We start from the raw sequence: 17,581 nt of genomic DNA on the forward strand, positions 1-17,581 counted from the left end.
CTGGCACTTCTGCTGGTGGCATGCATAGTGGGTGTCCCAGACTCTTGTCTAGCTATTGTTCTTTTGCTTGCCCATTTACAGTTACAGCGGGGCAGAGGAGTACTGGGAGATGTCCCAGTGGATCACCAGATGCGTTCTTCTCTGCCTCTATTAGGTAGCAGCCTGACCACCTCAGGATGATCAGGATCAATGACTTCCTCAAGCGTGACAACTGTTTCCTTTGCCTGGGGGGCTTTATATTTTAGTCTTATGGAAAAATTCTCATTAAATCTCTGATGAAATGGGCAAGGCTTTGGCTAAACCCAACTAGACACATCAGAGGGCAATTGGTTGCTGAGCTAGGTGATAGTTTCCCAACTGTGAAGTTTCTTTGACCCCAGCTCCTAGCAGCCCTGAAAGTCTAAGATGGCAAGCTCGGACTGCTGTAGAAGCTGGCAGGGACTTTGACAACAAAAAATTCACTAAAAAAAAAAAAAAGTGCTGTGAGAATATGTGGAATCTGAAAGCAAGTAATTGAATGTTTAGGAGTGATTCCTTTCCTCTTGGCCAGAGACAAGTATGCAAAGGAAATGGACACTTCAAATATAGACCAGCCTAGACATCCAAGTTTACACTCTGGGGCACCAAGCAAAAGATCCTAATCCAGCCTGTGGAAGCATCCTGGAGATCTCACCTGTTGTGAGCTCTGGAGAGCTACTGGGATGAATTAGGCAGAACATGAGCCCACCGGCTGACTCCTAGAAGGCAGAGAAAGAGCTCAGCAGCATAGCACACAGTTAAGGGCCCAAGCGCTGAGGGCTTACAGACTTCAGCTCCATCTCTCTGGATGAATTACTTAACTTCTTTGTGCTTAAATTCTTTTCATCAATTATTTTACAAAATGGAAGCAATACTGTATAGTCTTGCTGTGAGAATTCGATGAAGTTCTTAGGCTGGTGCCTAGATTGCTGTTAGCATATTAAATAGCAACTAGTTACCCATGTCTGTTCCTCCAGGGAAGGGAAGGAAAGCCCCAGGGGCTTAACACATTACTTCTCCATTCCCCCAACCCCAGGTGAAAATGATGCTTTAGTTCATATAATAGAGATAGTTCTTTTAAAGGAAAAGAGGAACAAAGGAAACTCTAGTTTGAAAGAAAATAGAAATAGTTTGCCCCTTTGAAATCTATGGGCTAAGAGCTGTCTCTGAACTAGCAGGATCTACAGTTGTCCCTTTGTTCCACCTAGTGGACAGCAAGGGAAAATCCACAATTTTCTCTTCAAAGTCTATAGTTTACCAGAAACATGTATTCTGAAGAGGATAGTTTAAACTCGCTAATGGGCTCACTTGTTAATAAATTTCATTTTTTAATTAATTAATTAATTTTTGGCTGCATTGGGTCTTCGTTGCTGCATGCAGGCTTTCTCTAGTTGTGGTGGCTTCTCGTTGCGGAGGCTTCTCTTGTTGCGGAGCATAGGCTCTACGTGCATGGGCTTCAGTAGTTGTGGCTCGTGGGCTCAGTAGTTGTGGCTCGTGGGCTCTAGAGTGCAGGCTCAATAGTTGTGGCGCACAGGCTTAGTTGTTCCATGGCATGTGGGATCTTCCCGGACCAGGGCTAGAACCCATGTCCCCTGCATTGGCAGGCGGATTCTTAACCACTGCGCCACCAGGGAAGCCCCTAAATTTAATTTTTTAAGCAAAAAAAATCAGGATTTTAAACACTAGGTGCTAAAACTAAATTCCCTAAATATTTTAGGATTTATGTGGTGTGTGCTATGAAGATCACCCACTGAGGGAAAAGAGAATGCACCCTGTCCTTATCAGCATGAATTTTCATGGCCCACCTTTCCTATTCTTCCTGTCCTTCTCCACCAACACTCTTTACGCTTATTCTCTACATGGACTGGGAGTGCCCCAGAGACTCAGGGTATACCTTCCGAACACACTGCTGGACCTGGGCTGGTACCAGGGTCATTCTGCTCATTTTCCAAGAACGCAACTATAACTTGAAATTTTGCTGTAATCAAATTAACTATTTGTCAAGGGTCTGTACAGTTTGGCTTTTCTGCTGTGTGTGTGTGTGTGCATGTGCGTGTGTGCACTCTGCTTCCCATTAAAGTCATTTTTTAACTTTATAATGTTTCCTCCCCCAGATGTTTATGAGGATGAAGAAAATGGCAGACAAATATCCCCAAAATGTGAGTAATAATAGCACACTTGGAGTGCCCAGAGCAGTTCTGAGACCTTCTCTTTAGTATTATCATAATTACTATTAACAATAATAATAATGCATGTTATTTATTAAATTCCATTTTACTTTACAAGGATTTTTGCTAGTCATTACATCAACACTGCAAAATAGGTATTATTATCCCCATTTTAGAAACAAGGAAACTGTTGCTCAGAGAGGTTAAGTGGCTTACCCAAGATCACACAGCCAGTGAGCGAGAGGCAAAGTCAAAACTGCACTCAGGTCTGACTGACTCCAAAGCCCCTGCTCCTACCCCAGGCAATGGGCCTCTCATTCATTCACTCAGGTGCCTGTGACCTGCCAGACGCTGAATCTGGGGTTCCCCTCAGTGCTGCCACCTCCATAAAACCGAAGACTTAGTACCTAAGACTTTTAGTACCACAGAGCCCATGGCCAGTGAATCCAGGAGGCAGGGATTAAATACGGAAATGACAAAGATACAGCAAGACTGCCGTGAGCTGCACTTTCCTCCCCTGCACAACTGGGGGGCTTTGACTGAGGGACATTCTCCAAGGCTTGCGGGTTCTAAGAAGTCTGGGTTTCTTCCAGGAGCCATGAGGGATACTGGGTGAATAGGGTGTTGTCTCTGCTGCCAAGAGCCCGGGGCCCATGGGGGAGACACATGAGGGCCCACCCAGGGCAGATGCAGTTCGCCTCGGAAGAAACTCTCCCTCGAAGGGTCCTGTGAGGAGACTGTGGGTGACCCCACCGCCTCCCACAGCCCCTCTCCTCCTCTGTCTCCAGAATAGAATAGAACAGAATAAAAGAACAGAACAGAACAAACGAATAGACTAGAAAGGACAGAACAGAATAGATGAGGACATCACACATTGTAAGAGCAATATGGTTCCACAAACGTTGGTTTTAATTTTGTGAATGTATTTCTGTGTGTACACTGCGTTGGGATGTAAAATTTGCCCCTCCCTGGGTCACACTCTAAGGAGTATGGAAAACCCTGCCTAGACTAAACTGGAGGACTGTGGGGCCCCAGGCGGCCCCCACCCTCACCTGTGGTAGCAGGAGCCGAGGAGCCCATGTGCACTGCCGGTCCCCAGCAGGGAGGTGGCATCTGGGTCTTGACTGTGCTCGGAGGATTGGTCCTCTTTCCAGCTCAGGCAGATCCTTACCTGGAGGCAGGGAATGGCCTGGCTGACCCTGAAATAATGCAGCCAACGCGTGGCCAAGTGTGTGAGGGCCCCTCTGTGCCAGCCCTGTGCCTGGCTGAAGCCCCCTCACCCTCCCCATCCTGCAGGGTCCACAGGAGAGAGGGGAAAGCAGCCCCGGCACCAGGTCATCATTTCACTTACCTCGAGGAATGGCTGGAACTCGTCCTCACGTCTTTCAGTTCCCACGTTGCCACCCAGCCCCACTACCACCCCGGGCTCCTCCCAGCGGGCGGCTCTGGGGTCCCTGGCACCCGGCATTGCCTGGGGCACTGAGGCCACGGCCCCTGGAGACGCAGCTCTTCTATTCACGCAGGGGGTGGTCAAGGGCGCAACTGCTCCTGCTCTGTTCCTCCCTAAGAGCCTTCCAGCAAGACCGCCATCCCTCCGTCCTCACTGTCTGCTCCTGGTCTAAGGGGACCCACGCTGGATGACCGCCCTAAAGGGGCGTCTCTGGGGGTTACTGCGGATGCCCCGCGGTCACATCTGGAGGAGGGCGGTGGGGGGCGCCTCCCAGGGCCACTTTCTCCTCCACGCTCCCTCCGCTCACCCCACCACGTCCCAGGAGCAGGAATTAAACCAGGCTTCGCCCCTGCGTCGTCCGGCGGGGTCTCTGGAGGCCTCCAGGAAGCGGCCGCCCGGCTGCTCCCCGTCGTGCTCGCACAGCCCTCCCTGCCCTGCTCCGGGAGGACCCCGGGCCCCGAACGCAGCTTGGCGGGAGCCTCTGGGCGGCAGGTCGGGAGCTCCCTCTTGCGGGCTGCCTGCTCCCGGAGATACTATGCCCCACCCACCGCAACTGCAGGCTCCTTCCGCTCCGCTCCGCTCCTGCGCCCGTCCTCTGCCCACAAGGCCCCTCCCCCTGCAGTCTCACCGGAACTGAAACTCTCTCCTGCGCTCAGATTCCTGCGGGATGGATTGGACTCAGCTGACGCTCAACCTGGGGCTCCCTCAGATCAAGATCTTTCTGCAGATGCTCGTCTCCCTAAGCTGACTTGGGAGCATTGTGGGGACAGAGATCCTGTCTTTAGAGTAGGAATGTGTAGGGAATTCCCCGGCGGTCCAGTGGTTAGGACTCCGCGCTCTCACTGCGAGGGCCTGGGTTCAATCTCTGGGTTCAATCTCTGGTCAGGGAACTAAGATCCCACAAGCTTGTTGGCACGGCACCAAAACAAAAAAAAAAGTAGAAATGTGTAGATTTCAACTGCAGTGTTTACAGGAGAAGGGAACTTAGCCGGGTGATTTTTCTCTCAGTTCAGTTTCTCGTCTGTAAAATGGGGCTAAGGTCCTTACAGTTGTGTGAGGCTTAACTTTTGACAAATGCCTGACATCCCAGCAGACATACAGCAGGCTCAGTATTTGGTGGGATTTGCTGTTCCTCCCCAGTGTCTTTAACAGCCCTGGCACAGAACAGGTGCACAGTGGTGTGGCTAATTGGTAAGTTAATCATTCATTGGCGAGAGAGGCAGGATGTACTTTCTGTCCCTCTGATTTTCCCACGCGGAGAGCAGTGACTTCTGGCAGAGGCTGCCAAGGAAATGGGAAATGGGCAGTAATCAGGGGAGAGAAGGACATAAGGAAGAAAGGAGGGCGGGAAGGAGGGAAGGCAGGAAGGTCGTCAAGCACAAAAAGACAATGACCGTTTTCTTGGAGGACAAGGAGGTAGGACTGTGAACACCACGTGGACATGTCTTCTCACAGTTACAGAATTTTGAGCTGGAAAAGGGAACCCGGAGATCACAGGCCCCCTCCTCCCGGCCCAGGTGAAGCAGTGCAGTCCCAGGAGAGGAGGGAGAGATGGCGAGAACGGGCTCCTGGGGACCGGTGCTGCCCATTCCGTCCCGCCATAGGCTGCGTGGCCTGTCCTCCCACGCCCTCTCCCCCACGGCCGGCCAAATTCTTCCTTTTCTTTCCCCAAGGTTGCTCCAGCAGGGAGTGTATCTCCATGGAAAACTTTGACAATTGTGAAGGTCCAGAAGATACGGAAAAGGAGAGCAGTGCTCTGAGTGTAAATTTCTTTCCTTCTTACCTCTTTCATATTTTCCCTCATTCCTGTTCATCAGCTTCTCCTGCCCCCTCTTCCTCTCCTCCTTCCCTCTGCCTCCTTTACATGATTCTCACCCATTAAGGACTCGGCCTAATCCGGGAAGCTGAGGTCACTGGATCTGCAAAGCGGCTCAGACCTCCAGCCCAGCAGGCCCCACATCCCCGGCTCCTTAGCGTTCCCCTGGTTTCTGGCCAAAATTAGGGTCTCTTGCTGAGGACCTGAGTGGCCCCATAGGAAAGCTGGGGTGGCCCCGCCCTGCCAGCGGGGATCGCCGTGTGGACCGGACCCGCCCCCCAACCCAACCGCAGCATTACACCCCTGTCCCTTCCCTTCCAGCTCTCGGGGCTTTGCCAGTTGGACGACAGTTATGAAACCTCCAAGTCTGTTCAGGAAACGGAAGAAAGCATCCAGGGAGAGAAAGAGGGCGGCGAAGAGGAGGACACGTGAGTGTGAAGCGGAAAGAAAAGTAAGCGAACTTGTTAGCCATTGCTCCTCTGACTTTCTTCTTGGAATTTCAGGGCCACAAACAAAACTGAGGAGAGCCCTGGGATGTCCGCTGGCTTGCTCGCCCCCAGTGGGGAGACCGGTTTTCGAGCAGAGGCAGTGCGGGCGCGGGAAGGGGGCCTGAGGCCGCCCTCCGCAGAGAACTGACACTCGTCCCAGACAACCCAGCCGCCCCGGCCGCCTGCATTCCCGGGAGCCACTGCTGTGGATGCGGAGGCCGGCCCGCCCTTAAGCAGAAGCAGCAAAGGGGCCCTGGAGCCTGGGGATCCGCTGCCCTGCCCGGGGGCAACAGGACCATCTTGCCGGAGCCTAAGGAGCGGTCCCTGTCCGCCCGCAGAGCCCACCCCTCCCGGTGCAGCCCCGCTCGCGCAGGGACTCGGCGCAGACCCCGTGGAGAACCTGCAGGTGCTGAGGCACTCCTGGGCAGGGACTTGGCGCAGAGCCCGTGGAGAACCTTGCGCCGTTAGAGGCGCGCCTGCACGAGCGCAGCCGGCCTGGTTGCGGACCCCGCGGAGAACCTCGAGCTGCTCGGTAGACGTGCCTTTTGGAGGTTAGCATAATCCAGTGTTGGAGAGCTGAGCGCAGGGTTTCTCAATGTTGGCACTTTTGACTTTGCGGGCTGGATACTTCTTTGTTGGTACTTCTTGTGCCTTGTAGGATGTTTGGGAGCATCTCTGGCCTCTACCCACTAGATGCCTGTAACACTCCCCCCCACCCACTCACCCAAATTACGACAATCAAAAATGCCTTCAGACATTGCCAAATTTCTCCTGGGGTGGGAGTGGGGAGCTAGGTTGAGAACCTCTGATCAGAGCTGCTCAGACTTCGCATGGCAGCCCTGTGTTCGCCTCCCTTAATCCCCACAGGAATGTTCATGTGATACTTGTGTTACTTTGTTCCAGGATTGTTTCCTTTTAGCGAGGGTTGGTTACAGGTTAACTTCTGAGATATTTACGTTCAGACTCGTTAGTTTTTAGTTTCAGTTATCTTCGGTTATTTATTTTTAGTTTCATTAGTTAATTTTCATTTGTTTTTAGTTTTCTAGTTATTTAATCTTATAGCTTTAAAGTTACCTGTTTATAATTATTTTGATTTTTAAAGTTACTTAGTTTTTGAGTTATTTATTTTCAGTTATTTATAGTTACTTTGTTTTAATAGTTATATATTTCCAAATTAGCTTTAGAACTATTCATTTTTAATTATCTGTCTTTACAATTGTTAATATCTGAGTTATTTATTTTCATGGTTATTCTATTTTTAGTTATTGGCATTTTTGAATTATTTATTTTTACAGTTACTTATTTGAATAGTAAAAGCTCATTGGAAGTTTTTGAATTACTTTATTTTCAGGATAAAATACCTGTCATTATTTTGGGGTTTTTCCCCTAGTTATTTGGTTTTAGAGTTACTTATATTCACAGTGATTTATTTTCACTTATTTTAGATTCTGTGTTATTTTTACATTCATTTGTTATTTGGGTTTTTTATTTTTTAGTTATTTGGTTTTAAATTATTTTATTTTCAGTTGTTGCATTTTTGAACATTATATTTTGAGTTTTTTAGTTTTAGAAATTTTGAGCTATTTAGTTTCTGAGTTATTTTCAGAGTTACTTATTCTCAGTTATTTCTTTTCAGTTCTCTCTTCGTCATTCAATTTTTTTTCTATTCACTATTTTTAGTTATTTTATTTTCAGGTTTATTTTCAGAATTATTTAGTATTACAATTATTTAGTTCATCAGTCAGGATCCAATCAAGAGAGACACTATACTAGTATTTTAACAGAAAGGATTTACTATAAGGAAGTGCTATCCAGCTACTGGAGATTTTAATGGGGAAAAAAAGATAACAAGATAATGATATATTATGAAGATTCTAACTATAAGAAGCAGCTACCAGCCCAAGGGCAGAGGGAACAAGGGAAGAGGTTGGGGGCCCCACGTGGCTGAGGGTAGCCCTCTGGTGGGGGGGGGCGGTGGCATTCCCCAGGTGCCCCCAGGAACTTGAAGGCGGGCCTGGGAACTGGATGCAGAACCCTGCTGCCAGCTGGTGCTAGAGGAAGGGGCATGATGAGGCTGGTTATGGAAGTGCTGGGAAAATGGTAAGCTGCAGCTTCTGGAACTGACTGGGGCTCTCAGGGTGAAGGCCAGTTGCTAGGGCAATGCTGAAGGGAACCCAGGCACACAGGGAGGAGCAAAGCCCTCTCCCCTCTACCAGTCTCTGCTCCTCTGCCCTATTGGCCCAGGCTGACAGGGAGCAGCTGGCAAAGGAGGCGAATGGCCCCAACCACAAAGCAGAGAGCAGAGGGTGGGCGGGGAGCTGAGCGATCATGGCTAATAACCAGCACCCTGAGCTCTGGAGTTGTTTAGTTTTAGAGGTAGTTTTGGATTTAGTTGCTTTTGGAATTGTTAGGGTGCTTTGATTTTAACTTTTCACTGGATGAGGGATCTGGCTGAGTTTTCAGTCCCCTGATTCGTTCCTGGAATGGAGTGGGTCAGCAGGCACCTGGGGAGTGTCTCCCATGAGACTCGGGAACATCACTGTAGAATTCAAGAAAACCAAAATAGTGTGTCCATAAAGAAGCCCTTTGACTGGGTGGCCAAAAAGGGCAGAGACTGAGGAATAGACCATCAGGGAGGGGCTCCTTGGCACGATTATCTAGCAGAGTATTTGAAATTTTTCAGAAAGTTGAACTATGTGGTGGGTCCCCGCTCTCATGCCCCCTTTCCTAACAACAAAGTATCTGTCTTATGGTAGAATGTGTTTCAGATTGGTAGGATACAATATTTACTATTTGCACACAAAAATAAAGTTCTTCCCAAATCTATAGGAAATCTTATTTCCTTCTACCTGCATTATTTTCCAACCCACCTTGTTCCATTTTGACCATAAGAATATTTATTTATTTATGTATGTATTCTCTCCTTTCATTCAACACCTATTTCCTGAGCACATCCATCCTAAGGAAGGTGCCAGCGTCGGGAGAGACCAAGGAGGTATGAAGATGAGTGAGAGGTTCCTCAGTCCAGTTGTGGGAGACAGATGTGGAAACAGATCATCACAACACGGTGTGACACATACTGTGGGAGCACACAACCCTGCTGCTGTGTGATGAGGCTGGTTATGGAAGTGTTGGGAAAATGGTAAACTGCAGCTCCTGGAACTGAAATACAGTTTTGAAATTTTTAGACTTCTTAAAAACAAGGGAAAAAAAGAAAAAACAGAGGGTGGCTCTTCTATGAGTGAAATTTGTATCATCATTTTGTTTGGGTAAATGGAAAAGAACCCAAAACCATCAGATAAATCCCCCAGCCTTCTTTTACTAGTCGTTCAATTCATCATGTCACCTGTTGCCCACTAGAGGGACTCATTTCAACACGTTGCTGAGGAGTGGGAATGCTGTAGCCCCAGGTGAAAGTGCTCTGGCCCAGGATCTGTAAAATCTGGCAGAATCTGAGTCCACACTAAACACCAGCCATGCACTATGAAATGATGAGAAAAGTTAGAGATCCTCTAAACCAGCACTTCCCAGAGTACATTTTGCAGCATAGGCAGAAGAGTGTAAGAATTCAGTGAGTTAATCCCACAATGAAAAAGAATTATCTAAAAATAAATACACTTTAAAAATACTACACAGGGAGGGGGGGACCTTCAAGATGGCAGAGGAGTAAGATGTGGAGATCACCTTCCTCCCCACAAATACATCAAAAATACATCTACATGTGGAACAACTCCTACAGAATGCCTACTGAACGTTGGCAGAAGACCTCAGACTTCCCAAATGCAAGAAAGTCCCCACATACCTGAGTAGGGCAAAAGAAAAAAAGAAAAAACAGAGACAAAAGAATAGGGACGGGAGCTGCGAAGGAGGAAAAGTTTCCACACACTAGGAAGCCCCTTCACTGGCGGAGACTGGGGGTGGGCACGGGGGAAGCTTCGGAGCCATGGAGAAGAGCGCAGCCACAGGGGTGCAGATGGCAAAGCGGAGAGATTTCTGCACAGAGGATCGGTGCCAACCAGCACTCACCAGCCTGAGACACTGGAAGCTGAGGCTCAGGCTTCCGAGGTCAGATCCCAGGGAGAGGACTGGGGTTGGCTACGTGAACACAGCCTGAAGGGGGCTAGTGCGCCACAGCTAGCCAGGAGGGAGTCCGGGAAAAAGTCTGGAACTGCCTAAGAGGCAAGAGACCATTGTTTCGGGGTGCGCGAGGAGAGGGGATTCAGAGCACTGCCTAAATGAGCTCCATAGACGGGCGCAAGCCGCAGCTATCAGCGCGGACACCAGAGCCGGGCATGAAACGCTAACACTGCTGCTGCAGCCACCAAGAAGCCTGTGTGCAAGCACAGGTCACTATCCACATGCCTCCTCCTGGGAGCCTGTGCAGCCTGCCACTGCCAGGGTCTCATGATCCAGGGACAACTTCCCTGGGAGAACACACGGCACACCTCAGGCTGGTGCAACATCACATTGGCCTCTGCTGCCACAGGCTCGCCCCGCATTCCAATTATAACTACCGTACGCCTCCCTCCCCCCCGGCCTGAGTGAACCAGAGCCCCCTAATCAGCCACTGCTTTAACTCCATCCTCTCTGGGCGGGAACAGAAACCTGAGGGTGACCTACACGCAGAGGCAGGGCCAAATCCAAAGCTGAACCCCAGGAACTGTGCGAACAAAAGAGAGAAAGGGAAATTTCTCCAAGCAGCCTCAGCAGCAGTGGATTAAATCCCCACAATCAACTTGAGGTACCCTGCATCTGTGGAATACCTGAATAGACAATGAATCATCCCAAAATTGAGGCTGTGGACTTTGGGAGCAACTGTAGACTTGGGGTTTGCTGTCTGCGAATGACTGGTTTCTGATTTTTATGTTTACCTTAGTATAGTTTTTAACGCTTGTTATCACTGGTGGATTTATTTGTTGGTTTAGTTGCTCTCTTTTTTTTCTATTACTTTTTTATTTCTTAAATTTTAATTATTTTTTAATTTAAAAAAAATTTTTTTTTCTTTCTTTTTTTTTCCCTTTTCTTCTAAGCCAAGTGACTGACAGGGTCTTGGTGCTCCAGCCTGGTGTCAGGCCTGAGCCTCTGAGGTGGGAGAGCCAAGTTCATGACATTGGACCACCAGAGACTTCCTGGCTCCAAGTAATGTCAATTGGCGAGAGCTCTCCCAGAGATCTCTGTCTCAACGCTAAGACCCAGCTCCACCCAATGGCCAGCAAGCTACAGTGCTGGACACACCATGCCAAACAACTAGCAAGACAAGAACACAACCCGACCCATTAGCAGAGAGGCTGCCTGAAATCATACTAAGTTCACAGACACCCCAAAACACACAACCAGACGCAGCCCCACCCACCAGAAAGACAAGATCCAGCCTAATCCACCAGAACAGAGACACCAGTCCCCTCCACCAGGAAGCCTACACAAGCCACTGAACCAACCTTACCCACTGGGGACAGATACCAAAAACAACGGGAACTACGAACCTGCAGCCTATGAAAAGGAGACCACAAACACAGTAAGTTAAGCAAAATGGGAAGACAGAGAACTATGCAGCAGATGAAGGAGCAAGGTAAAAACCCACCAGACCAAACAAATGAAGAGGACATAGGCAGTCTACCTGAAAAAGAATTCAGAGTAATGATAGTAAAGATGATCCAAAATCTTGGAAATAGAATGGAGAAAATACAAGAAATGTTCAATAAGGACCTAGAAGAACTAAAGAGAAAACAAACAATGATGAACAACATAATAAGTGAAATTAAAAATTCACTAGAAGGAATCAATAGCAGAATAAGTGAGGCAGAAGAATGGATAAGTAACCTGGAAGATAAAATAGTGGAAATGACTACCACAGAGCAGAGTAAAGAAAAAAGAATGAAAAGAATTGAGGACAGTCTCAGAGACCTCTGGGACAACATTAAATGCACCAACATTCAAATTATAGGGGTCCCAGAAGAAGAGGAAAAGAAACTGTCTGAGAAAATATTTGAAGAGATTATAGTTGAAAACTTCCCTAACATGGGAAAAGAAATAGTCAATCAAGTCCAGGAAGCACAGGGAGTCCCATACAGGATAAATCCAAGGAAAAACATGCCAAGACACATATTAATCAAACTATCAAAAATTAAATACAAAGAAAAAATATTAAAAGCAACAAAGGAAAAGCAACAAATAACATACAAGGGAATCCCCATAAGGTTAACAGCTGATCTTTCAGCAAAAACTCTGCAAGCCAGAAATGAGTGGCAGGACATATTTAAAGTGATGAAAGGTAAAAAACCTAAAACCAAGATTATTCTACCCAGCAACAATCTCATTCAGATTTGATGGAGAAATTAAAACCTTTACAGACAAGCAAAAGCTAGGAGAATTCAGCACCATCAAACCGGCTTTACAACAAATGCTAAAGGAACTTCTCTAGGCAGGAAACACAAGAGAAGGAAAAGACCTACAAAAACAAACCCAAAACAATTAAGAAATGGTAATAGGAACATACATATCGATAATTACCTTAAATGTAAATGGATTAAATGCTCCCACCAAAAGACACAGACTGGCTGAATGGATACAAAAACAAGACCTGTATGTATGCTGTCTACAAGAGACCCACTTCAGACCTAGGGACACATACAGACTGAAAGTGAGGGGATGGAAAAAGATATTCCATGCAAATGGAAATCAAAAGAAAGCTGGAGTAGCATTTCTCGTATCAGATAAAACAGACTTTAAAATAAAGACTATTTTCGAGAGACAAAGAAGGGCACTACATAATGATCAAGGGATCAATCCAAGAAGAAAATATAACAATTGTAAATATTTATGCACCCAACATAGGAGCACTTCAGTACATAAGGCAAATGCTAACAGCCATAAAAGGGGAAATCGACAGTAACACAACCATAGTAGGGGACTTTAACACCCCACATTCACCAATGGACAGATTATCCAAAATGAAAATAAATAAGGAAACCCAAGCTTTAAATGATACATTAAACAAGATGGACTTAATTGATATTTATAGGACATTCCATCCCAAAACAACAGAATACACTTTCTTCTCAAGTGCTTATGGAACATTCTCCAGGATAGATCATATCTTGGGTCATAAATCAAGCCTTGGGAAATTTTTAAAAATTGAAATTGTATCAAGTATCTTTTCAAACCACAACACTATGAGACTAGATATCAATTACAGGGAAAAAACTGTAAAAAATACAAACACATGGAGGCTAAACAATATGCCACTAAATAACCAAGAGATCACTGAAGAAATCAGAGGGAATCAAAAAATACCTAGAAACAAATGTCAATGAAAACACAACGACCCAAAACCTATGGGATGCAGCAAAAGCAGTTCTAAGAGGGAAGTTTATAGCAATACAATCCTACCTCAACAAACAAGAAAAATCTCAAGTAAACAACCTAACCTTACACCTAAAGCAATTAGAGAAGAAAGAACAAAAAAACCCCCAAAGTTAGCAGAAAGAAGGAAATCATAAAGATCAGATCAGAAATAAATGATAAAGAAATGAAGGAAACAATAGCAAAGATCAGTAAAACTAAAAGCTGGTTCTTTGAGAAGATAAACAATATTGATAAACCCCTAGCCAGACTCATCAAGAAAAAAAGGGAGAAGACTCAAATCAACAGAATTAGAAATAAAAAAGGAGCAGTAACAACTGACCCTGCAGAAATACAAAAGATCATGAGAGATTACTACAAGCAACTATATGCCAAGAAAATGGACAACCTGGAAGAAATGAACAAATTCTTAGAAAAGCACAACCTTCCGAGACTGAACCAGGACAAAAAAGAAAATATAAACAGACCAATCCCAAGCACTGAAATTGAAACTCTGATTAAAAATCTTCCAACAAACAAAAGCCCAGGACCAGATGGCTTCACAGGTGAATTCTCTTAAACATTTAGAGAAGAGCTAACACCTATCCTTCTCAAACTCTTCCAAAACATAGCAGAGGGAGGAACACTCCCAAAGTCATTCTATGAGGCCACCATCACCCTGATACCAAAACCAGACAAAGATGTCACCAAAAAAAGAAAACTACAGGCCAATATCACTGATGAACATAGATGCAAAAATCCTCAACAAAATACTAGCAAACAGAATCCAACAGCACATTAAAAGGATCATACACCATGATCAAGTGGGGTTTATCCCAGGAATGGAAGGATTCTTCAATATATGCAAATCAATGTGATACACCATATTAACAAACTGAAGGATAAAAACCATATGATAATAGATGCAGAAAAAGCTTTTGACAAAATTCAACACCCATTTATGATAAAAACCCTCCAGAAAGTAGGCATAGAGGGAACTTACCTCAACATGATAAAGACCATATATGACAAACCCACAGACAGCATTGTCCTCAATGGTAAAAAAATGAAACCATTTCCACTACGATCAGGAACAAGACAAGGTTGCCCACTCTCACCACTATTATTCAACATAGTTTTGGAAGTTTTAGCCGCAGCAATCAGAGAAGAAAAATAAATAAAAGGAATCCAGATCGGAAAAGAAGAAGTAAGGCTGTCACTGTTTGCAGATGACATGATACTATACATAGAGAATCCTAAAGATGCTACCAGAAAACTACTAGAACTAATCAATGAATTTGGCAAAGTTGCAGGATACAAAATTAATGCACAGAAATCTCTTGCATTCCTATACACTAATGATGAAAAATCTGAAAGTGAAATTAAGAAAAGACTCCCATTTACCATTGCAACAAAAAGAATGAAGTATCTAGAAATAAACCTACCTAAGGAGACAGAAGACCTGTATGCAGAAAATTATAAGACACTGATGAAAGAAATTAAAGATGATACAAATAGATGGAGAGATATACCATGTTCTTGGATTGGAAGAATCAACATTGTGAAAATGACTCTACTACCCAAAGCAATCTACAGATTCAATGCAATCCCTATCAAACTACCACTGGCATTTTTCACAGAACTAGAATAAAAAATCTCACAATTTGTATGGAAACACAAAATAGCCAAAGCAATCTTGAGAAAGAAAAACGGAGCTGGAGGAATCAGACTCTCTGACTTCAGACTATACTACAAAGCTACAGTAATCAAGACAGTATGGTACTGGCACAAAAACAGAAATATAGATCAATGGAACAGGATAGAAAGCCCAGAGATAAACCCACGCACCTATAGTCACCTTATCTTTGATAAAGGAGGCAAGCATATACAGTGGAGAAAAGACAGCCTCTTCAATAAGTGGTGCTGGGAAAACTGGACAGCTACATGTAAAGGAATGAAATTAGAACACTTCCTAGCACCATACATGAAAATAAAATGGATTAAAGACCTAAATGTAAGGCCAGACACTATAAAACTCTTAGAGGAAAACATAGGAAGAACACTCTTTGACATAAATCACAGCAAGATCCTTTTTAACCCACCTCCTAGTGAAATGGAAATAAAACCAAAAATAAACAAATGGGACCTATGAAACTTGAAAGCTTTTGCACAGCAAAGGAAACTGTAAACAAGACAAAAAGACAACCCTCAGAATGGGAGAAAATATTTGCAAATGAAGCAACTGACAAAGGATTAATCTCCAAAGTATACAAGCAGCTCATGCAGCTCAATACCAAAAAAAAAAATAACCCAATCCAAAAATGGGCAGAAGACCTAAATAGACATTTCTCCAAAGAAGAAAGAACATATACAGATTGCCAACAACACATGAAAAGATGCTCAACATCACTAATCATTAGAGAAATGCAAATCAAAACTACAACGAGGTATCACCTCACACTGGTCAGAATGGCCACCATCAAAAAATCTACAAACAATAATTGCTGGAGAGGGTGTGGAGAAAAGGGATCCCTCTTACACTGTTGGTGGGAAAGTAAATTGATACAGCCACTATGGAGAACAGTATGGAGGTTCCTTAAAAAACTAAAAATAGAACTACCATATGACCCAGCAATCCCACTACTAGGCATATACACTGAGAAAACCATAATTCAAAAAGAGACATGTACCGCAATGTTCATTGCAGCTCTATATACAGTAGGCAGGACATGGAATCAACCTAAGTATCCATCGACAGATGAATGGATAAAGAAGATGTGGCACAATATTACTCAGCCATAAAAAGAAACGAAATTGAGTTATTTGTAGTGATGTGGATGGACCTAGAGTCTGTCATACAGAGTGAAGAAAGTCAGAAAGAAAAACAAATACCATATGGTAACACATATATAGAGAATCTGAAAAAAAAAATGGTTCGATGAACCTAGGGGCAGGACAGGAATAAAGATGCCGATGTAGAGAATGGACTTGAGGACACAGGGAGGGGGAAGGGTAAGCTGGGACAAAGTGAGAGAGTAGCACTGACATATATACACTACCAAATGTAAAATAGATAGCTAGTGGGCAGCAGCTACATAGCACAGGGAGATCAGCTCAGTGCTTTGTGACCACCTAGAGGGGTGGGATAAGGAGGGTGGGAGGGAGATGCAAGAGGGAGAGGATATGGGGATATCTGTATACATATAGCTGATTCAGTTTGTTATACAGCAGAAACTAAACACTGTAAAGCAATTATACTCCAATAAAGAGGTTAGAAAAGAAATACTACACAGGGGAATTCCCTGGCCATCCAGTGGTTAGGACTCTGCACTTCCACTACAGGGGCCACAGGTTCGATCCCTGGTCAGGGAACTAAGATCCTGCAAGCCACATGGCATGGCCAAAAGAAAAAAAAAACACTACATGTTCTACTCCTCTCTTGGTTGATCCCAATTAGTAGATTAAGGGAGCTGAGAACTCTTTCAGGAAGAAAGTCTGTATACTTTTGTTAAGCTCATGATTTCCCAAACTTATTTGACTACAGAACCCTTTTCTTAGTGGAATATAACATCCCATGTGTAAAGGGAAAGAGTAAGCTGCTGTAACAAAGATATCCAACAATAGAGTGACTTAAAGAATATTTCTGTCTTGTGAAACCACCTGGGTTGGGCCTGCAGGCTGCTGTGCTCCACACGGTCATTTAGTGGCCCAGGTTCCTTCCTTCTGGTTTTTCTGCCATCTGCTAGAGCATTGTCTTTGCCTACATCATCAAAAGCAGGTCTCAGGAATGTCCAGTTTCCAGATCGCAGGAAGGGGAAAGAACTTGGAAGATACGCATGCGTAATATTTTAAGGCCCAGTGTGCAAGTGGCATGCAAAATCTTTTCTTATATTCCCTTAGTGAAAGCTTTGTTGCATGGCCACACCAAGCTGCAAGAAGTATTGGGAAGCTAGCTAGGAGGCCATTGCCCAACTACAACTTTATTACTGTGCGTCAGTGTCACCCAGCCAGCCTGCAGCAGAGGAGGAACTAGAATCCATGTTTTCCAACTCCTAGGCCAAGATTCTAAGTTACCACACTAGCATTTGCTTATCAGTCAACAAGTATCAAGTGTCTCTTGAGTTCCAAGTTTATTGTCAGATGAGGATAGAAAGCTTTTTAAAATATAGTTTCACTAATCCTCTACAAAATATTTGTCAATTGCATCTTTAATCTGGTAGCTGTTTTTGTTTATGGATAAGCTTTTCAAATATGGCTATTATAAAAGTAGCAAGAATTGTAGGTTTATACCATAATATTT

The 17,581-nt window shown here is 44.9% G+C and overlaps 1 protein-coding gene across 1 annotated transcript in view; it reads left to right on the forward strand.

The window, feature by feature from the left end:
- Positions 1-17,557, forward strand: part of MCF2L2 (MCF.2 cell line derived transforming sequence-like 2) — a 255,131-nt gene extending 237,574 nt beyond the window's left edge. Inside the window, 4 exon segments of the mRNA XM_082393922.1 lie at positions 2,133-2,177; positions 5,310-5,398; positions 5,774-5,880; positions 5,956-17,557. Coding sequence (XP_082250048.1) covers positions 2,133-2,177; positions 5,310-5,398; positions 5,774-5,880; positions 5,956-6,088 — 374 coding nt within the window. The 3' untranslated portion in view covers positions 6,089-17,557.
- Positions 17,558-17,581: the final 24 nt, after the last annotated feature.

This window comes from Balaenoptera borealis (genome assembly GCF_965194805.1).
Source record: "Balaenoptera borealis genome assembly, chromosome: 5".
Classification (NCBI taxonomy): Eukaryota; Metazoa; Chordata; class Mammalia; order Artiodactyla; family Balaenopteridae; genus Balaenoptera; species Balaenoptera borealis.